At 37.9% G+C, this 27,332-nt stretch overlaps 1 protein-coding gene across 1 annotated transcript; it reads right to left on the bottom strand.

The window, feature by feature from the left end:
• On the bottom strand, positions 1–27,332 carry Arl6 (ADP ribosylation factor like GTPase 6). Its single transcript, XM_038345742.2, has 8 exons — positions 26,865–27,332; positions 17,039–17,188; positions 13,171–13,232; positions 12,750–12,818; positions 12,016–12,110; positions 10,348–10,477; positions 6,626–6,681; positions 1–551 (listed from the first exon to the last, which is right to left on the bottom strand). The coding sequence occupies exons 2-8, from the start codon at positions 17,159–17,161 to the stop codon at positions 526–528; spliced, it is 561 nt and encodes a 186-aa protein (XP_038201670.1). The 5' UTR covers positions 17,162–17,188; positions 26,865–27,332; the 3' UTR covers positions 1–525.

Below are 27,332 nucleotides of genomic sequence, written 5' to 3'. Positions count from 1 at the left end.
TTTTTGGCATGAACACAGCACTCTAGTTGGTATATTTTATTTTATTTTTTGATAGTGACACAATAAAAATTACATATATACCAATTATCTGTGATCCTTTATAACTCTTTAAAGCTGTTTCACTAACACAATTTGAGCTTTAAAATCACACAATAAAGTCAACTTTTAAAAGACAATGAAAACTTAAAATACATTAAAGATATCATAAATCATGATAGGATATTGAGATGGCTTATAGCTGGTATTTACACATTCTAATTACAACAATATGTAGACCTTTACAAGAAGCTGGTAACTAAGGTGTTCAGAGGTAATGTTAATTTCCATATAGTTAATGGCCAGATTAACAATGTCACAAGTCCTAAATTCTTAAAAAAAAATTCTTTCAGAGTCCATAAAACCAAGCAGAATATTGTAAAATATTCTTGGTTGCATAAATCTTTTAAAATAAGTTTGAGATTATTCAGTGCGCCTTACATAGACACCTTTAACTGAAAACTGGTGAGGTCTCCAGAGACTATCTTTTCATGTCTTCACAGCTTGGATCTGATCTGATAACAAACAGACAAAAAAAACTATTATCAGTCTCACAAGGGAAAGACCAGCAATCCTATTCTCTAAGTTAACTCATGCCCAATCTATACAACACAGGGAGATCCTGCCTGCATATCCATTTTCTTAAGATACAATTAATAGTGCTGTGTTAATTTTTATATAAGCTGTCAGTAGTTAAGGAATTAGCTAATTCTACATGCTTACTAGAAAGACCCCTAACAGTTCATTTGGTCTTTGGTCCTTTTTGGTCACTGTTAATTAATTCCCTTCTAGGTAATTACTTACAACTCACTAAACACACACAGCAATTCCTGAAATATCAGTAGCCTTATTAGACTTCAGCTCTCACACTCCCATTCAGTTATTCCTTTGCAAGCTTTATGGCCCTAACACTTCTAACTAGGCTTGCCATCATTATGTGTATGACTATGACAATGTCACTCAGCATTCAGAAAGCTGGGTGTGTGCGCTTTCCTCTAAGGTTATAATCTCAACTAAGCCGTTTCTTTCCTCTTCCTCCTTCCTTCCTTCTTTTTTTTTTTGGACAGGGTTTCTCTACGTAACAGCCCTGGCTGTCCTGGAACTAGTTCTGTATACTAGGCTGCTTGGACTCACTCACTGAGATCCGCCTGCCTCTGCCTCTCAACTGCTGGGATTAAAGGTGTGCACCACCACTGCTACAGCAAAGCAAGGAGTATTTGTTTTTGTTTTGTTTTTTTCAAGACAGGGTATCACTATGGAACCCTGGCTGTTCTGGAACTCACTCTGTAGACCAGACTGAACGACTGAACTTGAACTCACAGAGATCCACCTGCTCTGTCTTTCAAGTGCTGGGATTAAAGGTGTGCACCACCACCCCCAGGCCTCTTCTTCCTTTTTAAAAAGCACATTTAACACTAATTCAGTCTCACATGTGAAACACATTACATAACCTATCATCTTCACCTTCTTTTTAAACAATTATTTATGTATATGGGCGTTTTCCCTACATGAATGTCTGTGTACCATGTGCATGCCTGATGCTCATGGAAGCTAGTAATGTTGAGTCCCCTGGAACTGTAGTCATGGATGATTGTGAGCCCTCATGTGAGTGCTGAGAAGTTAACTCAGGTCCTCTGGAGGTGCAGCCTTAACCACTGAGCAATCTGTCTAGTCCCTGTTACACCTTGTTGAAGAACTCTTTTCTAAACACCATGAGGACTTTCCAACCTAGACAGCCCCTTTCTCTGCTTGCTAGTGATTCTTTTTTTAAAAACCATTTATTAATTTGATGGCAAAATTTAAAATGCGCTAAAATTTGGAAATATTAATATTATGAAAGGACATATTTAGACTTCAAATGATCTAGAAGATACTGGGACTTTAGTGTGTAAGTAACTGTTTAATCCCTGAAGGTGCTTCAAGATGTTGCTAGTGATTCTTGAGAACACTTTCATCATCAGTCTAGGATTTCCATTAATAGTTCAGGGATTTTTTTTTATCCTCCATTCCTGGGCTGGTTTTCCTAGTTCCTGATCCGTCTAGCCATCCTTCCTTTCTTCCCTGTCTATCCTTACTCTGAGAGTGTATGATGCATGTGAACACATTCATATTCATGTGTCTGTGTGAATGTGTGTTGGTCCATGTGTGAAGGTCAAAAGTCAAACATGGTGGTGGTCCTTGTCTTCTACCTTAAGGCAGGGTCTTTGAGTTTGCTGTTGTGTATACCAGGCTAACTGACACACTTCTGTGTCTCCACCTCTGCCTTGCATTTTGCCACAGGCACACTGGACAACAGATGAATGCTACTGTCAATAAGTATTGGAGATACAATCTCACTTAGGCCTCATGCCTGCACTACGAGTACTTTATGAGTACACAGGGGAAATAAGCCCCTTGATCTTGTCTTTTTCTTTTCCTGGTTTACACTCTCCTTGAATTAATACAACAGAACATGTCTTAATTTACGGTCACATTTGACATTGCCTCAATATTTGATTATTGTATATCCTCTATGATCTTTTCCAGACACTCACCATTATCATGTAGCTCCCAAGTAGTGGGTGTTGGGAAGTTTGATGTAGCAATTCCTTTCCTTATGTGAAACCCATTTCCACCTCGGGAATATTGCACAAGTTTCCACTGTCTTCAGGGTTGAACCTTACTAATGATGTGCCTTGGGTAGAACCATTTTCTTCCCCTGCTCTGGGCTCTCAAGATTCAGTTCCAACAAATACTTTTTGATGACCCACTACTCCTCTCTAGTTTCTTGGTTCTCTTTCTAAACTGTCTCGTGTTTGTATTCAGGATCTTCTTAATATGGTTTTTGTTCTTGTTTTTTTTTTGGTTGTTGTTGTTTGCTAGCTTGTTTTTTTTCTGTTTGTTTGTTTGTTTGTTTGTTTGTTTTAGACAGGGTTTCTCTGTGTAGCCCAGGCTGTCCTGGAGCTTGCTCTGTAGACCAGGCTGGCCTCAAACTGAGAAATCTGCTTGCCTCTCTCTCTTGAGTGCTGGGATTAAAGTTGGGCGCCACCACCTCTGGCATCTGTCTTCTTCTTAGTCTGATTCCTCAGATGACTGTCTCTACCTTATGCCTACTTCTACTGTTTGGTTCCTGGTGGTGTAGGAAACAGAGGAGAAGTACAATATTATCTAGGAACACTTGCAGCCCCTCCTTGCTTTCAGTTTACTATTGCCACACATCGTGAATCTGGCGTTCTCCAGTTCAGGTAGTGTTGGAATATTTGCAAAGAATAATCCTTAAAACTCATTTTGCTATTGTAGTTCTTGGGTGTGGGAAGTCATGATTTCTCTTTTCAGTTTCAGATACATCTTTTATTTACAAGCATATTCTAAACCCTTGGGAAGATCTTCCGTGTGAATCAAGCTGCCCACTTAGGATTCAGCTTTTTGGGGTCCATTAAGCCAGCTTTCCAAACAAGATTACGATTTTTACTACATCCATTCTTGATGTACAAGAAATTTAGATCTTTTGAAAATACTGTCTTTATCATTGGTGCTAGCTGAAATTGTTAGATATGTTCAATCCCCTGTTTTCACTAGAAAATTGTGCAACATGTACAATAGAGATATCAAAATCTAGATGTGGGCTAGCGTGATAATCAGAAGTACAGTACATGTCTATGATGTCTGTTTGCTTAACACATGTGATGGATGTCCTGGGATCTTTCCTGGTATTCAAAACAAGATCATGGTTTGAAATCAGGAGGCATTACTGATCTTTCTCCTTGCATGTAATGTGGTAAAAGAAGTTTCATTATTTGGGGAAAGCTTTTAAAAAAACATCTCACTGAAACTCTGGGCAGGTCGAACATGGCTGCAGTCTCACTGCTTGGAAAGTCAGATAGTGAGCTCCAGGTCAGCCAGTGCTACATAATAGTGAAAGTCAGATAGTGAGCTCCAGGTCAGCCAGTGCTACATAATAGTGAAAGTCAGATAGTGAGCTCCAGGTCAGCCAGTGCTACATAATAGTGAAAGTCAGATAGTGAGCTCCAGGTCAGCCAGTGCTACATAATAGTGAAACCCTCCTCATCAAAAAAACAAAAACGAAGCTACTTCCCCCCACAAAAATCTCACTTGAATGTTTCAGAACTAGAAATTTTATCATTATTACAAAAACAAAATTACTGAATCTTTCAAAAGAGAATATAATCTTATGTAACATTTAATATTTCATGAAAAGTCCAATATTAAGCTTAAAGAAATAAGATTAAATTAGTACAAAATGAACCTTGTTTAATGTGCTAGAAAGCATCAGGATTCTGACAGCAGAATGACTATAACTCAGTGAAAGGTCTCTACAGAGAGACTTTGTTATGTGTGTGTAGCTAACGAGCGACATTAAAGCAGGCACGCCGTCTCTTTCGTTTTCTATCACTGTTTTGAAGACAGGTGTTTACCTCTTTTCATATTTAAACCGGTAACTGAGAAGAATAAAATCTCCACTATTTACTATTCTATAGGAAATACAAATGGTCATCTAGTCAAACACAAACTGACAAACTCATTTTTAAAAAAACCATATAGTTTCTGCCTCTTTTAAATAATGTGCCTAGGTAAGAGAGTAAACGTGGCGTGTATTATATGCTTTTCTATGCTTTGTATTTTAACACATATAAACACTATTTTATGAAATTTAAGTTTTTAGTAACCCAGATGTGAAAGTTACTTCATAAGGTAATAGAAGATGTCTTAGTGTGAAGAGAGGTTAAGAGTAAGTGGGATAAACGGTCTGCTTAAGGCCAGCCCTTTTGCTGCTCCTGTTGCACAGAGCAGACAAGGATGCTCCTACTTACCTTGCAGAGAATGTTACAACAAAAGGCCACAGAGCAGGCTCTAACAATATTCTATCCTCACAAAGACTTGGGGCAGAAGGTAATAGGTCAGAATAGAAAGAAAAAGAATTGGTACCAAGAAGCATTGAAAATTGGTCCTATAAAATTGGATCATTACTGACACCTGGTGGCTACTGCTACAGATTAAAAAATAAAAACATAACTATAAATGAAGTTGGGGAAGAAAGGAGAGACAGAAACCAAAACCTAGAAGCTATATCATCTTTTGTTCAGTGCTGTGCTCAAAGTCACTACACTAAGCATGCACGCAGCATCTTCACTGAGAGTAACATCAGCATTGACAAAGGAAGAGGCAGGAAAGAAAATACACCTCTCTATCTTCTCTGGGCTTTTAATCTGTAACCAATCAGTTTCTTTCAGAAATCCATGCCATAATCCTGAACACTTCTTATAATAATTTGAAACACAAAGTTGGTGAGTTCAAAGAAAATATTCCTTTACTAATTTTGAGAACCATTAGAGATGTTTGTTTTACTTACTAATAAAATATGACTAGAATGTTCATTAGTAAATCTTTTGTCTGAATAAATACAAGCTAAAAAGTCTGTGCCAGGCAGTGCTGGCACACGCCTTTAATTTCAGAACTCAGGAGGCAGAGGCAGGCGGATCTGAGTTTTGAGGCCATCCTGGTCTATAGAATGAGTTCTAGGACAGCCAGGGATATGTAGCAAAATCTTGTCTCAAAAAACAAAACAAAACAAAACAACCCCCCCCCCAAAAAACAAAACAAAACAAAAAACAAGAAATAAAAGAGGAAAGAAATGAAAAGTCTCTGTGTGGAATTCACTAGAAGAGCAGATTTTTACATTCTATTTGCTATAAAACGTGCTTTTAGCATTTGTAGGCAAATTAGTCCTTTAATCAACACAACAAGCTATAATTCTGCCATAGTTTCCAAAAGATGAAGGAAGAAAATGAAAAACTATACTACACATATCTAATGTTAAAAGGCTAAAGTACAAGGAAATAGTACTTATAACCACAAATTGTAATTAGAATTTGTATCTTTTTTAACCCATTCAGAGTGGGAAGGTTCCCAGAAAGAACAAATAGTCAGAAATTCTGTTTACACTAAAAACTTTTGATTTGGCCATAAAGATTCTACAGAAAGGACATACAGGACACACACCTTTCTATTGCTCTGTTGCTTCAAGCTGTTCTTATACACAGTAGATGGTATGACCTTAGGGAAAACTATAACTTAATTTATTCCCTAATATAGAAATGATCTATTTTAGCTATTTTGATTTTAAAAAATGAAACTAAAAATAAACAAGGTATCAAAAGAATAATAGTATTTATAATACTAAGTATGAATATTGAAACGTGTATATATATGCTACATAGAAATGAAAAAATATATATGGAGTACTATACAGTATGGTAGTAAAAAATAGTGGTCATTTGGTCATAACATTTGTCCCAAACTTCAAATGTGTTCTTCAGCTACTAGAGTTAATGAAAATCTGGGTCCATAAATTAAAACCATTTTCTAGATCTGCTGTATATATTGAATATACACAGAGAAACAATTAATTAAATCTGCCAGAAAAATAAAGTAAATGCAGCAAGGTATCAGATACTTACTGTATTGTTTTTTCTGACAGCAGAAATAAAAAACAAGAAGGAGGCATTGATGTAAAAAAATTAAAATATAAAAATGAAATGAAATGAATGAGAAGAAACGGGCTACAGATGCACAATAGCATGCGAGGTACCTTGAAGCCAGTCCACCCCTTCCTGCAGTCCTTCTCCTTTGATGGCATCACTCGCACTGAAATAAAAGTCAAACAAAACGTCCAGGTTATGGCATCATGCAGCTCTAGGATAAAATAATAACAATTTTGCCATATTGCAAAGAAATAAACACTAATATACATTATGCAAAACTATTAAGTATTAAAATACAATATAAGTAGGAGCTTAGAATCTGAGGACTTGGGAAAATGCACATGAGACAAATTTTGAGAGTCTGTAGTAATGTTAAGAAAACATAAACATCAAGTTATTTTCTCACTGTAGAAAAATTGAGAGTTCACTGCCTCACCCTACTCTACCCAGGGCTCCAACAGCATTTACTTGTTCCAGACGTTTGACTCAGGTCACAGTATACTCACAGAAACAACTGACTTCTTCCTCTGTGTAGCCTGGACTACCCTGAAACTCATTGTGTAGACCAGGTTGGCCTCAAACTCCTATTTGCCTACCTCTGCTTCCCAAGTTCTGAGACTAAAGGCATACAGCACCACTCCTTGGCTGCTCATAAACTTTTATAAGCTATTAGAAGAAAACAAAACTCCAGTCAATTTCAATTGTACTTTTATATTTACTACTCCAGTAACCTTTGGCATCTGCAACTGAGAGGATATTACCATGACCTAACATGGTTATTGAAGAATTACCTATTTGAAGCATGCATGTAAAAGAAAAAGTGCTTCCATTTCTTCCATCCTTAAACCTCTAATGTGATATTTCATCTATAATTGTTTAAGGTATATAAAACTAAAATAACAAAGTTCAAATAATCGATTTGGGAGATATAGACCAATATGTGTTACAGATCTAGCAACTTATTTAAAACCTATGATGATATTAATACATAATTAAAATTTCTGAATAATTAGAGATTACTTTATAGCATTCACTTAGTGGGGAAGCAACATCTAAAGCACAGTAGAAAACCTAGAAAATTAATCCAGTTCTAACTAAAGAAATGACAGCCAAGGAATTACTTGTTAAATTTAGACTACAGATTAGGGAAGAATTCTTCAACTAAGAAGTCAGAAACAAATGGTACAAGATAAACAATTACTCAAAGCACATTTTTTTATTACATATCATAATAGCAAGGTATTAGTAGCTAAAATACTTTTATCAAAGAGTCTAAACTATTGATTTTGGCACATAGAATACTAGACAGGAATACAGGAAAGAACTCCTTGTCCATGGGACAAGTGAAACCAAGTGACTAGAAACCCTATAATTTCTCAGAACAAGTTCCACCTTTCCTTTGAGATGAACTGTAAAGCTCAGAACTAGAGCAAGAATCACGCTCTTCCCAATGTGCTCCTGTGCTTTGGACTTTATGGCCCTGAGTTATCTCTCAGTGGCCACAGATCCCACAGCTTCCCCCTTCCACTGCTCTGTGGCAGCCAGATTCCTAGCTGTTCCCACAACAGAACAGGTACACTCTCAGCCATGAAGAGCCTTTTCTTCCTGCCCTCTGGCTGGGTAGCTGTTTCTCCAACCAGGCCTTCACAGGAAATGCTCCCTGACTGATGTCAGGCCACAAAGAGAAGTCAGGCTATGCTTTCTCTTCTGCTGTAAACATTTCTCCATTCAGTCATCTGATGTTTGTAAAATTATTCCCTTATTAGCTGTCTATTTCACAATTAAATATACAAATCTAAATATATCATGAAGGAACTAAGTAAAAAACATGCTAACTCAAATGAGACCCTAGACTCTATGGTTAGTAAAAAGGAAGGTTCCGAATTCTTCTTTAGTTTCCCAGACTATACCAATATCCTTGTATCCAGTCTAAGGTAAGAGGCAGGTAATGTTTGATCTCCTCTATCCCTGAGGACTACCACCAATAGAGCTGAAGCTGGCAAAGAAGGATAAACATATTTTCAATCTTGTGCATACTTTAAAAGATATTACAAAATGCAGAACAAATCTTAGAAATGAAATGTTAATTTGAGCTTAGCAAGATGATGTCCAGTTTGAGTTGAGGAGAAGTAAAGTTACAGGCAGGTTAAAAAACTCAGCATTTTTCTCTGCTATATGGAGAACACAGACCTAGGAATATTATATCTTTAAGCATCATGATCTCACTTTTCACACAGACATTTTGAGATGTCAAAACTGAATAAATAAATCTGGTTAAATTCACCTGTTAGTTATCTTAGGTAGAAAGGGCAATTGACACTTTATGGGCACTTCTTGTGCCTCCTGTCAAGGCAACACGGAATTCTGCACAATGCAAACATTAGTATTTATTTGAATTTATGTTGTCTTTAGAGTCCAACAATTTGGAGTTCAGTGGTTTGTGATAGCAAAGGTTCAATCTCAAAATTTTTCTCTGTCTAAAATCACACTCTCCTTTAATTACTAAATATTACTGGATCTCAGATTCAAATTGAACAACCATAGAGTACCATCAACCCTGCGCCATCTCCACTCAAGACCAAGAAAGACTTCACTGTTTCTGTTCTTGGTAGAGGGATGCTGGCCCTCACAGAATCTTGAGGTGTCTGTAGGGTTTACTTGAACACTGCTCTGTTCAGCACCAAGGCTAGCTCTTAAAGACTCTTCTTTAAATGTATGCTATTAATTCTCAGGAATTTCATATGATCTGTTCAGAGCACATTCACTTCCCCCTCCCTACCCGTTCCACTTCATGGGTCTTTTTAAAACCCAGGGAGTCTAATTTACGTTACCCCTGAACAGTTTTAAGTGTGGGGTCTCCCCTGGTGTGTGGTTGATCTATCAGGGGTCACACCCTTAAAGAAGATATTAACTTTCAAAACGCTGCTAGGAGCGGAACTCCCATCACCCACTCCATGTTGGGATTCCTAGGCTCCACTTTCTTTTGCTTTACAATCTAGTTCACTTCTAGAAACAGAGAAACAGTAAACTTCTCTACTTTGTGTTCAAACCCCCCCCCCCCCCAGTTATTATTTTAACTCTTACGGAAGTGGAAAAACTATAGAAGGACATTCTGGGGCATGGGAAGGTAAGTGGGTAAGTAGCAAAAGAGGATCTTAGGAAGGTAGCACATTAAGAATTAATTAAGAAACTCTTTCCTAAATATATAATGCTAATGCACACACAGCAGTTTCAGACACTGTTTACTAGTATGTCCATATACAACCATTACCTCTACTTCCTCATTTGAATAAATGTATAATATATGTACCATGTACCAGTCACAAAATTGGGAAAAGAAAAATAAGACAGCAATAAAACATGGCAGAAATCCAAACTCCTGGAGAGCTGAGGCTAGTGTTAGGAAGACAGACTACCACCAAAATAAAAAGGGAAAAGAGGCCACATGGTAATGGTGAAGCATAATAGCAATCCCAGAACATTAACTGGAGAATGACTCAGACAAGGCGACACCAGATGGCGACTATCCCAAAAACGATTGAGTTTGGCTGATTTCAAGTGAAATAGCAAGTCACTGTGCTTGAAGGCAGGACAGCAAATGGATTATTTTATTTACATTTTTATCATAAGATTTTTTTTAAAAAAATACACTTTTTATAGTGCTAAAGGATTTGAAAAGTTAACAGCAACATATTCATGAATACCTGAAATGTCACAATTCTGTGAAATACTTTGCATTCTACCATGTTTGCCATTTATAAATGATGTTAAAAAAAAAAAACTAAGCAGACCTTTCAGAAATACAAAATGAAAAATAAAAATGTTTTACCAAATATGCCACGGCTTGTCTTTGATGTTCTCTAAGCACAGCAACTGAGACACCTTCACAGATGTCACTGCATCTCTGAGATCCATTTTGTTCGCAAAGAACAAGATTGGAATCCGGCGGTGTTTAATATCTGAAAGAGAAAGACCATCACAACACTTCTAGTGATTTGGATCACTTTGCCCTAAAACCCTAAAACCTTAAAACTGAAATAAGATGAACTGTTTCCCATTGCTTCTTTTAATATGACCCATACATAAACACAGATGCACAGTCAGAGACATTCATCTAAACAGAGAAATCAAAACTTCTTGGTAAGACCATGTGCCCTCTGTCTAGGGACTTTAAACCAAAGAATAAAGTCAGAGAAGGGGAATCTAGCTGTTAGAGAAGCAGTTATGCAAAATGGCAAATATTTCTCTTGTTTGCAGTTGTCAACACAAGGGAGACAAACCTAAATAGGAAGATGAGGAGGAAATGGATTTGCTTTATTTCTAAGTCACAGACAGCATCATGAACAAATGAGATGTTTTTAACAATGTATTTTTCCCACTTACAATTTTGAAAGCATTTTCCAAAGGTTTGTGTATTTTTTTACATTTAACTGTGTGTGCATGTGTGTGTATGTGTGTGTGGGCACACAAGGATGTAGGTTTGCCATGGCATGCATATGGTCACAGGAAAAGTCATGGGAAGGATTCAACTCTCTCCCTGTCTACCACGTGGAGCTGCAGAATCCAACTCAGGATGGATCCCAGGTTTGGTAGCAAGTGCTCCTAGCTACTAAGTGAAGCCAAGTCCAAACACATTAAAGAGCTTAGAATCCAGGAGAATATCTTTCCCACCTTTGTCCTGTGCCGCCCAGTTGCCTTCCACAGTAAGGCAATGCACACCAGCATCTTCAGAGCTTATATTATATTATGTGTATTTCCAGTCATAATTATTCTAGCTAATTCCTCGTAACAACACGTTTAACAATATTCTGTTTATCTTTTCACTTAATTCCGTAACTTACCCTAGTTACCTAGGCAACACAAAAACAAAAAGCCCAGGGGTTCACAACTGCCTGTAGCTCCAATTCCAGGGGATCTGATGCACTCTTGTGGCCTTTGTGGGCTCCTGCATGCCCACGGTACACGTAAATATACTCAGGCACACACATACTTAAATAAAAAATAAATAAAACCACAATCTAATTTTTCTTCCTACTTGAAGTTTTCCTAACATTGAGAGCAAAACAAGGCAGAAACATGGCCGCCTTGCTAGCTGCTCCTCTGTTTCAATGTACTATGAAAATAAGGTAACCAAAGCAACTGTACCCGATATCCTATTGCTCAGAATGCCAGTTTCCCCTCATCTTTTTGTCTGAATATTATTCTCTTATTACTATAGGTTATTTATACATTTAGCAAAGCAGAGAATTTTTAATGTTAAAGAAATAAATGCCAGTACCCCCCAAAATAAAACAAAAAAACACTGTATGAAGCTTTGAAATCAAAAAAATATGCAAAGTTTTTATAAATTCTGTACAATCAACAAGCTTTAAAATTTATAAATTTAATTCAAAAGTAATTGTATTTCATAAACAACTTTTTCTTAAACTAAAAAACAAAGCAACACATATAGATGGAACCCAAAGCACACATATCATGGCAAAAACTCCACAGATACCTGGGTGATTTAGAAGAGTATCAAGTTCTTCTTTGGCCACAACCATTCTTAATTTATCACTACTATCAATGACAAAAATAATGGCTTGTCCATCTCTGTATAATATAAAGAAATAGAATAATGACATATTTTACCACCACATGCAATACTACGTGTGTATAAAACATCTTGTCCTGGTAAGTTGGCAGTGTTATATCTGAAATATTTACTGAACATTATGTCTGTATACTCTGAAAATTATCTTGTTTGGAAACATTTGGAAAACAAGTAATCAGCTGCTAAACAATCTTGTTATTTTCACTAAATATGGCCAGTAACAATTCTTATCTATGAGCTGGCCCTTGAAGGAATAATTTGAATAGAAGAGTTTTTTTCATGAAAGCAGCTGTGGTGCATAATTACACAGATGTGAGTGAACAAAGTATTGTGTAAGCACTGATAACCCAGGCTTCTAACCCAGGCTGGCCTTAAATTGTGATCCTTCTTTCTTAGTATTACAAGTACAAGGATTGCAGGCATGTGCCGTGTAGCCCGATGCTGGTTCTTAAACTGTAGCTATATTAACCACATAGAGAAATGGATACCAAAACCAGAGAAGAGAACAAAGGTACAGTGCTATGAATTTTATGACGTTATATTATTATAGCAGAAACCATATAATTGCTTGGATTTTTAATCAGTATTTGACATTAAAATGTAGCTACATAGTAAGCAATATTCATGAAAATACTTACTTATAATAGTGTTCCCAAAGATTCCTGTACCTTCCTTGCCCTGACATGTCAAACACTGTAAAAGACAAACTATAAACAAAAACAAGACATTACTATATTTTAAGCAACTAAGTTAAATGGTTATCTTTTAATATCTTAAGTTCTATCAGATCAATCAACATGACTGTAGGATAATAAATGTGGTCAATATTAAAAAAATGAAAAATAAATTTATTGATCTAAATATTATTTTGCAATGAATAACCTAAAAATGTTTCCTTTGCTAATGAAGTTTTCAAGAGTTGGTCTAAGCTTTAAGGGCCGAGAATAAACTAAGGATAGTGGTACGAAAAGGTCCAAACCAATGGGGACTGGAAATGACAACTGATTTCCAGGTAAGTATGAAAACCCATCTTCAGAGTCACAGAGAGAACGTGGTTACCTGGAGGACTTGAATTTCTCTATGCTGAATCCTATGGTTGGAACTATATCCTGAGACTGGGCCTGCAAGAAAAGATGTAAATTTAGACATTTGCAATTACAAAGATGGGTTTTCCTCAAGTACCAGATTTTTTTTTCATTTTTAAAATATGTTACCCAGGAGATAACAAAATTAAATACTACAATTTCTGTAACAGGGACACATAAAAATATAAGGTTTACTTGCCAATTATGAATTGGTATAACATTTATGTGCAAATTCACATTTTGTTCTATTAAACAAGGTAAGTAAGTTTTCATAAGTGGTTTAAAAAGTCACTCTGGGTTCCTGTGTTGAACTGCTTAACCACTGATGCATTATTTTTATGGAACTTATGTATGTTTGGAATTGTCTATCTTCATGTCTGGTCCCTGCTCTCAAGGAGCTCTTCAGATAGAGAGTGTAAGCCACCATCAACATAGGACAACATGAATGAAGAGTACTCGGGAGAGAATGGTAGGTACGGGAAACCCCAGGACAAGTTCCAGGCAAAGAATATTCCAGTAAATGGAATTAGTCAGTACACTGATGCTAGGTAGAAAAGGAACTTGCTCCTCAGGAAAGACAGAAGGCGTGCATGTCTAACGTGCATTGCTAAGTAAGAGTGATACAGACTGAATTAAGATAGGCGGGGTGGCGATGGCTTTGGTGGGGAGTTGTACAGGAAGAAGCCTGTAGAACCCTGTAGAACAGGGCCAAGAGAACAGCAGGACACGCTTTTACAGGTTTCACAGACATTTAAAAATATACTGATAATCAACACATTAAATGCCCCCTAGAATTTCCATCATCAAAACTATTCATTTATTTAAACAAAAATGTATCCACTTTATGATCCAGATACTTAGAAGTTATTCTTGACTCCTCCTTTGTTACATGCTATGTATGAAACCATTCGCTCGTAAGTTTTACCGGCTTTGTGCCATTACCTTAGACTAGACCTTTCCATTTGGTGCTTTGAATTACAACAGCCTCCGAATTACTCCAAATGTACTCTGCCACCTGGCACAAGTTATTTAAACCTAGGTTTGCTTAAATGTCAACTATATTATTGTGCTCATAAAGTTATTATGAGAATTAAATGAGCTAATAGGTACTAAATACTCAACATGGTGTCTATAAAATTCCACAAATGTTTGCTATTATTATAATTATATTCTTATTTTCATTAGTCTTATTCCTAGGTTTTCCCATACTGCCTTAATAATAGCTAAATAAAAAAATCTTGTTCCTTTTATGTGAAAATAAGAGTAGAAGAAGGGAAAATTTGCCTCACATTAGCATGTTCACTTGGGTACTCTACTCTTATAAAATTTAAAGCCAACTGGAAGAAAAGCTGGAAGTGAACTGGGGCCTGGGAACGTTAGCAGCAATGCGCTGCGACCAGACCTCCCCCAGATTTGCTTCCTCAGCTTTTCCGTCTACTCAGCCTTTGAGCTGCATAAATAGTTCCCCCAAAGGATTGTTTTCATTTGCTAGAAAAATAAACTATTTTGTGGCACCTGGGGTCTTGCTTCATTTCTCGGAGGTTCCTTGAACAACAAGCTATGGAATAAAATGTTTTTTAATTTTGTGGTTTTCCCCCATAATCCTACCATTTTACCACTTTTATTTAAAAGGTTTTTTTATCAATCACATGATAAAGGTTAAGAATTTAATGAAATTACAGAAAAATACACCAAATAATAACAAGTGTCTTCAATGAATTATAACTAGAATACTTAAGTTGCCTCTATATAATTACATAGGTTCTCCAAACTCCTTTTAAAATTTAGCCTGAAGGGATAAAATCCCTCAACTATTTCTTCTCCAAAGTTCTAATGGAAATAATCCACAAAAGAAAGTCCAGAAGTTAGCCAGGATAGAGTAGATTCATATGGAACTCATTTTCCCCTACAGTAATTCAGAGTAAAGGCCGGGCACAGCACACACTCAGAAAATGGATACAATGGACATCCCGGAGTCCATAGGCCAACTTCTCTAGCAGAATCTGTGAGGTTCAGATTCAGTGAGGGATCATGTCTGAAAAAGTAAGGTGGAGAGAAACTGAACCCGAAACCTGAAGTCAACCTCTGGCTTTCACACAACAGGCACACTCACTGCTATCTCCCCAACAAAAAGTCATCTCTACTATTAATTTCCCTGTTTTACCCAGGAACAAATAGATCCAGTCACTGAACTGGAATGGCAACAAGAAAGGAAGGAGGGTAGCCTGGACTATTTGAGGCAAACAGTGATTAGACCAGGATCAACAGGATCAGAACAGAATTTCTAAGAGAAGTTTTAGCTTCATCAACTCTGTTAAAAATTATGATCTCCATGTAATCAACAAAATCACCTGATCAAAGATGATGATGATGATGATGATGATGATGATAATGGACATCAATCTATTCATCTACCATCTAAAATATATTTCAGTGCTAATCCTCATTCTAGGTATTTGTTATTCAATGCTTGATAAGTTAAGGGCTCTTTTTTTTGGTTTTGTTTTTCTGAGACAGGGCTTCTCTGTGTAACAATCCTGACTGTCCTGAAACTCACTTGGTAGATGAGGCTGGCCTCAAACTCACTGATATCCGCCTGTCTCTGCCTCCCAAGTGCTGGGATTAAAGGCGTGTGTTATCATCACCCAGCATTAAGAGCTCTTTTGATGTTGAGGAGAAATAAAATAAGCAAGGTATCAACTTAATATGCAACACACTATCAAATGAATATGCAAATTGCTCAGGAATTTTCAATATAAAGCTAGATGCTTTTTCCTCCTCCCAACGAAAAGGGAGTCCTAGCAGTCCTAGCTGACCTGGAGCACTCTCTGTAGACCAGATTGACCTGGAACTCATAGAGATTGGTCTGCCTCTGCCTACAGAGTGCTAAGATTAAAGGCATATAAATACCGCCTTGACTTGGTCAAAACTACATTCTTTCTTACAAAGGGTGAAAAATACTGAGATATTTATCATTTCAAATACAACACTAGGATAATTATTCTTAAAAATAAGTTTGAGTCTAAAATCTAGTTATCAAAAATATCAATTTTATTCATGTATACAAGGAGACAACATGGAAAAGTCTTATAAGGATTTTCCTAACAGAACACTACAGATCTGATGGTAATACAGTTAATTAACTAACAATAGCGCCTAAATGTAGATGAAAACTCACAAGTGACGAATCTAAAATAAGACGAAAGAAAATGTGAAATATGCAACCAAGTAATTAAGTATGGAGCTTCTCAACCTTTCATTTCAATAATACCTTCAGCTATTATTTCCATAGTTTAAAGGTGGGTGGGGGTAAGCAAAGCAAACGCTCTTAAGATCTTCAATTCTTCTGAACCAGGACAGCTACAGCTTAAAGTTCAGCAAATCATATCGGGAATTATATGCAACAAAGCTGACTTCTGACTTATGAATCATATATTGTATTGCTAGCTTTATATATTCTCAGGGATGAAATAATATTTCATACACATGTTACTCGAAATAACTACCTGTCACCAACATGCCCAGCACTGTTTAATTATCTACAGAACCTAGAAAAATGAGACATCTTTCCCTTTGCTTTGTTCTTCCCATTAAGAAGAAATTCAAACAAAGTCATTGCAACCTATAAATAAATTTAGTTTGTGAAGCTCTTTAGAGAAGTATGCTTAATAATCAAGATTTACCTGCATATTGCATAAATACGCGGCATATGCAGCAAGTGACCCCTTAACCAGCCGTAAGATTAGCAGTTAACAAGATTACAGAAAGTTATAACTTCAAAGTAATATTGCACATAACTCTCGCCAGAACCAGAAAATGTCAACCATTACAGAGATACTTACATTTGAAGGTTTAAGTTTGTTAATGATTGTCGTTTTGCCACTATTGTCCAGCCCAAGGCATAAAACATGAACCTCCTTCTTCTTCAGGCCGAGTAAACCTGAAAGTCTGTCCAGCAATCCCATAATGTGATTTAAATATTTACAAAACAACTGCAAGGGAAAAGAAATGATTATTTCAAAGGTACCTTACATATGTAATAATGTTAGTATATACATAAAAAAATGTAAGGATAATGGCAGTGCCCAAAACACATCGGTGTGGCTTCACTCCTAGTAAACAGTATAAGCCGATTAGCAGAAAGGAGCCTTAACTGAGAGGTAGACTGGCAGCTTGTAAACCTTGACAGCAAGGAATAACATCCCTGAGACAATCACATTTATAATATTCAAGAAGAAGCTCTTGTCAGCGTCAGTAGTATGTAGTCTGTCAATTGTGGTTTTCAAAGTTATTTATGAATGAGAGTCTAGTAACAGAACACTACAGAGTCTATGAGACTTGGCTACAGTTATATTTTGAAATAATATGCAATTATAAAAATGTCCCTTATTTGTTTTCTGCAGGGTTATTTCCAGTTTTGGAAAGGTTTTCCATTAATAGAGATGGAATAGTCATCCTGATTTCACCTGTCTCTCATATATATATATATATATATATATATATATATATATATATATAGATATATATATATATATGTATAATATATATGTATATATACGTATATATGTATATATATATGTGTATATATATATAAAATTCACCATTAATTCTTTGGGAATAATGAGCACACTCATTTACAATTTTAGTCAATTTTAATAAATTCCATGTTTTCTTTTTCTTCCTTTCTTTTGGTAAAGATTTGTTTTATTTCTACTGGGGGAAGAAAGAGAATAGATATAACTTTTATCCAATTTGCTCTCTACTGTGTATACACATACACATAACCACATACATATACATACACGCTAAAAGTTCCCCCCAAACCAAAAACACTCCCAAACAGCACCAATAATTCTTATTTTGACCAAAAGAGTAGATCCTAGGAGAAAGTGCAAAATGCAAAATTAAATGACCAAGAAATGCTACACAGTAATATTTATATTACTGAATGAGTAACAGGTATAGTACTTTCTCTATGTCTATAAAACTTTGGAACAACAAGGCTAGTTGTTAAATCTGGTCCGTGTCAGCTTCCCGAATCCAGAGGCTTTTAGTTAGATTCGTTTTTCGATGCTTCATTACATTTTTCTGTAAGATCTGAGGCATCATCATCCTCTTCACCAGTGTTGTCTGGCTTTGGTCCTCTGCTATCCAATACTTGCCGTGGGAACTGTTCAGCTAATTTTCTATCACTCATTAAGCTGTCAGCACCAAGCTGACTTAATATGCCAGGAAGCACTTCTGTGATTGCTTTGGCTTCTGCATGACCAGTAATTGCAAAGGTGTTAGCAGAAAGGGAAGCATGGACTTGGGATTGTTGGAATCAAGATTCACCTCTTCAATACCAGCTATATTGTTCACAGCCAGTTTTTTTTTTTTTTGAGAACTTTGAAGCTTTTTGTCATCATCAGTGGCTGTCCTATGCAATACCTTCTTTCTTTAAGCTTGTCCCCATCCAGATCTGAGTAGTTTGGTTAACATTTCTGGTACATTTCTGGTTTGTTTTTTGGTTTTTTGTTGTTGTTGTTGTTGTTTCGAGACAGGGTTTCTCTATGTAACTGTCCAAGCTGACCTGGAACTAGCTCTTGTAGACCAGGCTGGCCTCGAGCTCACAGAGATCTGCCTGCCTCTGCTTCCCGAGTGCTGGGATTAAAGGGATGCATCACCACTGCCTGGCTGGCTAACATTTCCTGATGGCTAACTTTTTCTGTTGGTGAATCTACAGCATGGAGAGTCCTCTGAAACCAGCATGTGGAAAGAACAAGATCTTAACAGTAACTTACCTATAATATCCTATCATATAAAAAAGAGTTTTAACTATAATACCATTATAGAAAAGTAAATGTAAACTTTATGCATGTACCCATGTATGCGCGCGTGCACACACGCACACACACACATCAGCTATACATTTTTAACCTGTCCCTTAGGTGTTCAACTAAATCATTTTTTAAGGGGAATATCCATCTTAGCTTTCTGTTCCCATAACAAATGTTGAGATAAAACAATTCACAATTTTAGGAGCTACAGTCCATGATACAGTCCTCAATGCTGGACACTAAGCTCTCAAGACATAGGTCTTCAAGGGGTATTTATTATTACTGTCAGGTGTGGGATAGCTCCCTTCCAGTTGTTGGCCTAGGAGGGAAATTTCAGAGACAATTCACAAGCTATTGCCATTGCTCTTGGTTGTCCATGGAAACTTGATGTTGGGACACTATTGCAGAAGGCACCACACATTTTAGCCACAAGATATGGAGAAATCCAGTTGGCACTGATCAAAAGCTTCTTCCCTAGTAGTTAGCTTTTATAGTACAGAAAACTGCTACACAGTCTTTGTGGCCAAAACGTCATTAAAAGTCTTCCTCATCTGTAAACACTGAGAGCTATTACAATGATCAACCTTACAGGCTATGCCCTTGGGTGAAAGAATGACCTCAAGGTTATGGGGTTAACCAACTGCTTTCTAAATGAACTTAAGACCTGCTTTTCAGGGAGAAACTTATGCCTGGTACACAGCAAGCCTAAAACCAAGAACCCATGAGTGGGGAGGTCATAGGGAGGACCCGACTACTATTACTGTGCTACATGGACGCAGTAGTAAACTGCTCCCTCTACTTTTGTCATTACAGCCGTAGATTAAAGCAGTTCTCAACTCTTATCAGGGAAGCTTCTTTCTGCAGTGGTTAGCTCTTGATTCAGAGATTCACAAACAGTCCAAGCACAGAGAATAAGCAACTATAAATGCTAAACTCTAAATGGAACATCTATCTATACCATACTCCACCTCCAAAGGCTTAGGGAACATTCTGGAAGAGGAGGCAGAAAGGCTATACAAGCCTGAAGTTGGGGAGTAGGGTGCCAAGCAGAATCTTCTGGGTATGATAAGGCCAATGTACTCATGAACTCTTAGCAGCTGTGACTGCCTACACAAGAACTCCCCAAGCCAGTCAACATTCCAGCATGAATTAGAGAAGGGCTTACAAGGCCACACCCCTATCTCAGGAGCTATTGGCAGTTGATGGCTATTAGGGAGAGAGTTTCCTTCAGGGATGTGGCCATTGGCTGGTTGCCCATGCAGATGGCTGCATGAAGGTAACAGCACACTAATTGTGCTCACTGGGCTACTTCAAAAGAATAGAAAGAAGAGGAAATAAAGTTGTGAGGGCAACATGGGGGAAGTGTCTAGGAAGAATTTGAGTTGGGTAACAGGACTGAAGATAATCAAAATGCATTGCGCATTGTACACAAGTATAAAATTCTTTCCTTCCTTCCTTCCTTCCTTCCTTCCTTCCTTCCTTCCTTCCTTCCTTCCTTCCTTCCTTCCTTTCTTCCCGAGACAACTTTTCTCTGTGTAACAGTTTTGGTTGCCCTGGAACTTGCTTTGTAGACCAGGCTGGTCTCAGTCTCACAGAGATCCATCTGCTTCTGCCTCCCACGTGCTGGGATTAAATGTGTGCACCACCACCAACCATTTACAAGTATAAAATCCCTAAAGAATAAATTTAAAATATTATACTTTAACAATGCAAACTATATGACTTTCTAAAGCAAACTTTAAAGAACCTCCCAGAATGACCCCTCAGAAAATAAATTCCATTAGCAATCCAAGAAAGAAGTACTTTGAAGTCAAATAAAACTGCAGCTAATATATTACTTGCTTTGAGCAGTTTTTTGTCTATTCCTTTCTCTCAAGGAAAGTACTGTTAAATTTACACTCCACTTCTCTAAACAAAGCTTTTAAAGAAGCTTTCCTTTGGTTTCATCAAACTCTAAATATTACTATGACAGGAGAAGAAAAATATTCCTCTTGCTAATCACCCGACCCTCCTAGTACTGCCACAATATACCTGTGTACTGAAGAGTTCCCCTTACTCTCTCAACATAAATTTCCAAAGTTCCTGAGACAGTAATTCACTTCATTGATTTTCATGTTCATTTAAGGTCACACAAATCTGTCATGTCACAGATCCTTTCAAATGTTTTTGTTCTATAGCACCCCAAGCAAGGGATGCTAAGAGAAGTAAAGCTATAGCAAGGTAATCAATAGAAATCTTTTAACTCAAAGGCATAAGAAAAGTGGTTGTATAGTTGACATTTTGCTTAGTGCCTTTGGTAGACTTCTACCAATTAGTGCCTACAAGGTACAGTGCTTCCCTCAAGGGTGGGGCCTACAAGAAAGCTTATTTCTTATCCAAAGGATGGGTTTTGATCTTAGGTATATTTTTTTATGCTGGCTCAAAGCCTTTTCATGAGATTTTCAAATCTCATTTCAACATATTTCTTTGAAACCTAGCTTAAAAGTTGACATTTTTATGAATCTATTTTATCTTGTGATATGAAACAATTTATATTTATCATTTTAATTTCAATTTGCTATTAAGTACTGTACTGTGCTAACCATTTTAGCACAGATGTTTAGTGTGGGAAGTCCTTCTGTATATGTGTTGCTTTTATTGGTTAATGAATAAAGAAATTTCTTTGGCCTGTTTTAGGGCAGAATAAAGTGAGGCGTGAAAACTAAACTGAATGCTGGGAGAAAGGAGGCAGTGTTCCACTTAAAAACCAGAGAGAGCTTCAAAAGGAATTCTAGACACAAAAATACAGTTTAATGCAGCTTCTTGCTGTTTGCTCACGGCATGCCACAGCTCCTTTAATAGAGGTTTTCCTGAATCAATGGTAGAAAGCCTCTCTGTTTTGAAATGCTGGCTTTCTGGCCTGGGATGTCAGCACAAACTCTGACTCTACAGGAGACTGAGCATTTGAATGGGGTTTGTGAGCAATGTGCTACAGCTTGCTTGATGGCAACATGAACCAGCTGTGTGCCTAGCAAAAGGGGTATTGTGCATTGCTCTCAGAGGCAAGCAGCTCTGCCATACTGGACTGTGTGGAGCAAGCAGGATGTACGGTATGTAACCTAATAATGTAGCAGCTAGTTTTTTAAGAAGCACTTAGCATTTTAAGAAGTAGTCCTGGTCAGAAAATAATTATAAATATACAATAAAGACAAATTCAGATGAAAAGGACCTCTAAATGGGTCACAGTGTTGGATAAATGTACATAGGCTTGGGAGAGAGAAGAAAAAAAAAGAGTATAGAGATTTATAAAAAGAAATAAATGGTTTGAAAAAAACAAGGTCTTTGAAGAGACAGAGTACAGACAGTCATAGATTAAAGTAAAAAGTAATAGAGTAAAAGCAAATAAACCATGTAAAGATGGAGTATACACAGAGAGTCTGGATTATGTATATACTACTGTGTTTTCTTTTAATTTTTTGACTGCAGGGAGACATTTGATTCTGGGGACTACTAAGCTAAGCCAACATATATCTTTTAAAGGTATCTTAAATTCAAAATATGGGTCTAAGGATATGTTGCTTTGGAAAAGAGGTTCCTCTTTTGTTTCCACAAAGGATGAGAACCTGTGGAATCCTCTCAGACTAGTATGGTTTAATGGACCAAGACCTCCTGAAAGGTTGCCTTGACCACCCTTCAAAAAATTATTTTGCCCAATAAACAGCAGGAAGCAGTTTGGAGAAAAACTACACCCATATTCCCAAATATTGTTTGTAAATATATTTCTTTACATTTAAAGGGGGATATGCTACAGAGATAGATACTTTGCATTGGTATGGATCTTGCTTTATTCATACAAATTTAAGGTCAGTTTTGTTATACTGTATATATATATTTCTGCTCTTGATTAAAGTATTGTGATTGTGCTGTTCATTTAAAAATATAATGTATAATAATGAAATATAGGTAAATAATCATCTATAATAGTCAAGCTTGTAGTCATGTTAGTTAGAGTTTCTAGATGTATAGAGATATATTTCAGTTAAATAGATATTCTTCAAATCTTTCAAAGACCTTCAGAATCTGGCAATTAAAAGTTTAATAACTTAGGAATTTTCATGACAATGAGACACATTTGCTCCTAGCAGCACCAATCTACTTCAAGAGGAAGATGGGCATTGAAGAGGCTTGCTATGGAGTTTGCTAGCCATTTGGGCAAGAAACTGCTCTTGCCTGGACTGCTTAACTGGACATGCAGGACCTACAGAGAAATGACTGTTGAACTTGCCTAAAGATGATATGATCCTTTGGGGTTCCTGCTTCATGAAAAGTCTGCCAGACATTCTGCAGGACACAGAAGAAAGTGACTGACAAACTGCCAATATAGGCAGAACTGTCTTTAAAATTTCCTACTTTGTGGAAAAGTCTGCTGGATACCACAAGCCTGTAGGTTGAAGAAGGATGCCCCAACAGTACAGAAGAACTTTGGGTGACTGTCCTGGCAGTGAGATGTCTCTGTCAATTCTAGAGTTTTGGATGTTGCTTACAATGCACATCCTGTTAACTTAGGTAATAATATATCCTTCTAGAGTCTTTGATGGAGTTGAAGAATTGATAGTTATAGTTTTCCTTAGTTATAACAAAAGATAAAGTAGATATAAAATATTATAACTGTAATTCTTGCTTGATACCTATTTTGTTATATGTAATTTTACTATGTTTGCCACGCACCGTGCCCCCGTGTCTGTGTTGGGTGCACTTGAACCCTGTTACCGAGCTTCGGGCAAGGGGCTGGAGATTAAAATACACACACACACACACACACACACACACACACACACACACACACACACACAGACAGTGACACGGGTCATCCTTGAATTCCCCAAGAATGCCTCCTTTATTGTGTTCAGGGGCAGACTATATAGAGATAGCCACGCCCCAGCCAAACCCACCAGAAATCACTCTCCTGCCATCAGGAACTCCTGAAGGTCTCAGGTCTCGTGCTTAGAGCAGCTGTAGGCACTCAGATCAGGGGATTACAAGAAATTCAGGATCTGGGGTCTCACTGCTCCCAACAATGTTAAAGTTAAAATCTTCCTTTTTTATTTAAACAGAAAAGGGGAGGTGATGTGGGATTCCCCTTTGTATGCTGTGATTACCATTAACGAATAAAGAAACTGTTTTGGACCTATGGCAGGGCAGAACTTACTTAAGCAGTGAAAACTAAGCTGAATGCTGAGAGAAAGGAGGTGGCGTCAGGGAGAAGCCATTTAGCCCTGCTGGAGCTGGAATGAACTTTACCTGGTAAGCAACTGCTATGTGGCAATACACAGAGTAATAGAAATAGGTTAAATTAATATGTAAGAGTTAGCCAATAAAAGCCAGAGCTAATGGGCCAAGCAGTGATTTAATTAATACAGTTTCTGTGGGATTATTTTGGTAATGGGTGGCCAGGATGAACAAGCAGCTCCTTCCAACAAGGCAGAGTCAGGGAGAAGCCATGTAGTTGCCAATGGGGACAGAAATTTCCACTGGAGCCCACTGAAACTCTGCTGTTAGGCCACGACCTCATGGTGATGCACAGATTAATGGAGATGGGTTAGTTTAGGATATAAGAGAAAGCTAGAAATATGCTTAAGCTATGGGTCAAACAGTACTGCAAACAATACACTTTCTGTTTATTTTGTGGTCTGGGCAGCCGGGAACGAACAAGTGGCTTATATATTTTTTATTTTCCATATCATCTTTACCTATTTTTTTCTCTCATGTCCCATCTCTAGGAAAGTACTACAAAACATTAATTGTTAAAAGTTCTGTTAATTTAATTTTTGTCCTTCCATTTCCTTATTTTTGTTTAATTTTGGAGAAAGCAAGACCTTGGACAACAAAGTTTTCTGAAGGCTAAGTCCAATTAACCTAAGGTATGTCCATAAATGATGAATAAGAAACAAATGCCCCCTGAGATTGAGGAAGACTAGCTAATCAATAAGAGAGAAGATCATAACAATTTGAAAATAACAAGCTGCAGCACTGAGAATGAAATGTAAAGATTGGTAATTGAATAATAACAAACAGTTAAGAACATTTATCCCAAAGCATTCTCAGCCATTTTTATTCTCTATTTTGTTCTGAATTTCCTCAAAATAGTGGTTTAAAGTTTTTAACAATAAAATCACTTCACTATTGCCTCAATAAAGCAAAAGTTCACAACGAAAAACATCACACAAGTAGTGCCCAATCACAAACTCTAAATATCTCGGTGAACTTCTACAATTAGGACTTTTCTGAAGCAACTGAACTTTGATTAATGTTTGACACTTTCACTACCAATTACATTTTCTGTGCAACTAGCCCCCCACAATAAAGGGGAAAAAAACCTATGAGAGTGTTGGATCTAGGGAAAAATTAGCTTTACACTCTCTTTCACAACTCATTTCCATTTAAATTTTCTAAAGTATGATCTTGGGGAATAATTATGTAGTCAAATGATAAAGTGCTTGCCTGCGATGTGCAAAAGGCGTAGGTTTGATCTTAAGCATTGTAAAAAAGAGAGTGAAAAAAATTAAAAATTATACTGGAGAGACCACACCATCATTAAGAGGGCTTGCTGATCTTCCAGAGGACCAGAGTTTTGTTCCCAACACCCACAGAATCTGAGACTCTCAAGCACCAGTAACTCCAGCTCCAGGGTAGTCACACCTTTTTCTGGCTTCAGCAGGCATGACGAGAGAGAGAGAGAGAGAGAGAGAGAGAGAGAGGGGGGGGGGGAGGGGGGAGGGGGGAGGAGGGGAGGGGGGAGGGGGGAGGGGGAGGGGGAGGGAGGGGGAGGGGGAGGGAGGGGGAGGGGGAGGGGGAGGGAGGGAGGGAGAGAGAGGGAGGGAGGGAGGGAGGGAGGGAGGGAGAGAGAGAGAGAGAGAGAGAGAGAGAGAGAGAGAGAGAGAGAGAGAGAGAGAGAGAGAGAGAGAACATGTAGGTTTGAACACTGACACTGCACTACTCCTGTGAGACTTTTCAGATTGTCAAACCTTTGTGTCCTACAGTGTTTAAAGCGGTGGGTTGTGCACGTGTTTCAAGGTTGTTCATAGTCTAGCTGATATTTTTTTAGTTTCTCATCTCACTCCTGCCCTTTATACATTCATCAGTCAAATTCTCCTAGCTGCTTTCTGAGAAGTAACTTTCCAAAGGATTACTGGTCGCCAGAAAAGCACCGAGGAATTAGCACGTTATCCACACATAGAGGCTTGGAGGGACGCTGCAGAGAGAGATGAGATCAGGCAGAGAAAACTCCAGAAAAGCTACTTCGTAAACTTTTAAGCACGTCGGGAGAGTGGGATGCTGCACATTCTTACTACCACAATTAAACAATCTTATTCAGTTTAAAATTTTTGATGATGAAATTTCAACTAAATAATTCACACATCGTATAAAAAGTCAGTCATGGGCAGCTTTAAAGTCAACCAACCAACCAACCAACCAACCAAGCAAACAAACAGCTTTCGCCAAAGGAAGTTCAATACATTTTCGAGGCTCCTTAGTATTCACCATACAAACTTTTCTCCTTTTCCATCCCACAGATTAAAGACAGTAACTCGTTCGGATTGAAAAATATGGGCAATAACTTATTCTAAATCGGACACGGAGAGGGTGGCCTCTGGCTACCGGGGTGGATATGGCTACGATCAGGTAGCGGGAACTTTCTGAAGTAGTGGATCCTGGCGACGGTTCCATGGCACTACAACCACAGCAGCAAGATAGTGTGTACTTAACAAGGGTGGAAGTGAGAGTGTGTAAAATTATACCTAACAGATCTGAGAGATAACACAGAGATGGAGATGAAGACAGGCAAAAAACGGGGTGGGGGCGAAGATACCTGATCTTTGAAGGCAATCCAAAGGCCAAGGGGCTGGCAAAGGCAGGAATGGACGCACTCTTCTACCCGTTTCCGCGGGCAGAAGCCTCAGCTTCTTCTCTATGCCCCCTTAGGAAGGTTCCCTTGTCCCGAGCACAGCCTCTCCTACAAGTTGGGGGAACCGGAGGCTTCGGCCCTGATAGGAGCATCAGAGGCTGAGCAGTAATCCAAGGCGCGCGGCGTTCCCTTGGCAACAGGAGCTCCTTCCGGTTCCCAAAGCCACGCCCCCTCGGGCGTTTTAGTGTCTCCGCTGCTCCATTCTGATTTCTGCGGTGAGGAACACTGGGTAAAAAATGGCCCGATTCCCGCAGGGGCGTTCTATAGAGAGAGAGTGAGCACGGAAGACACGGGGAGCCGCCAATACACTGAGAGCCGAGGGGTAGCGCCTTCGCTGCTGGAACCTGATGGGAGTTGTAGGCCTCGCACAGC

Source organism: Arvicola amphibius, chromosome 10, assembly GCF_903992535.2.
Source record: "Arvicola amphibius chromosome 10, mArvAmp1.2, whole genome shotgun sequence".
NCBI lineage: Eukaryota > Metazoa > Chordata > Mammalia > Rodentia > Cricetidae > Arvicola > Arvicola amphibius.
Note: the sequence above shows the minus strand (reverse complement) of the source record. Positions and strands in the feature narration are given on the sequence as shown.

Bases quoted from the DNA above. Each gene is read 5' to 3' on its own strand.
- Arl6 (XM_038345742.2), bottom strand. From the start codon at position 17,161: ATGGGATTGCTGGACAGACTTTCAGGTTTACTCGGCCTGAAGAAGAAG. The intron at 13,233-17,038 runs GTAAGTATCTCT...CTTTTCTTGCAG, and splicing joins ACAAACTTAAACCTTCAAAT to GCCCAGTCTCAGGATATAGT. The intron at 12,111-12,749 runs GTAAGTATTTTC...TATATTATACAG, and splicing joins CTTTGGGAACACTATTATAA to AGATGGACAAGCCATTATTT.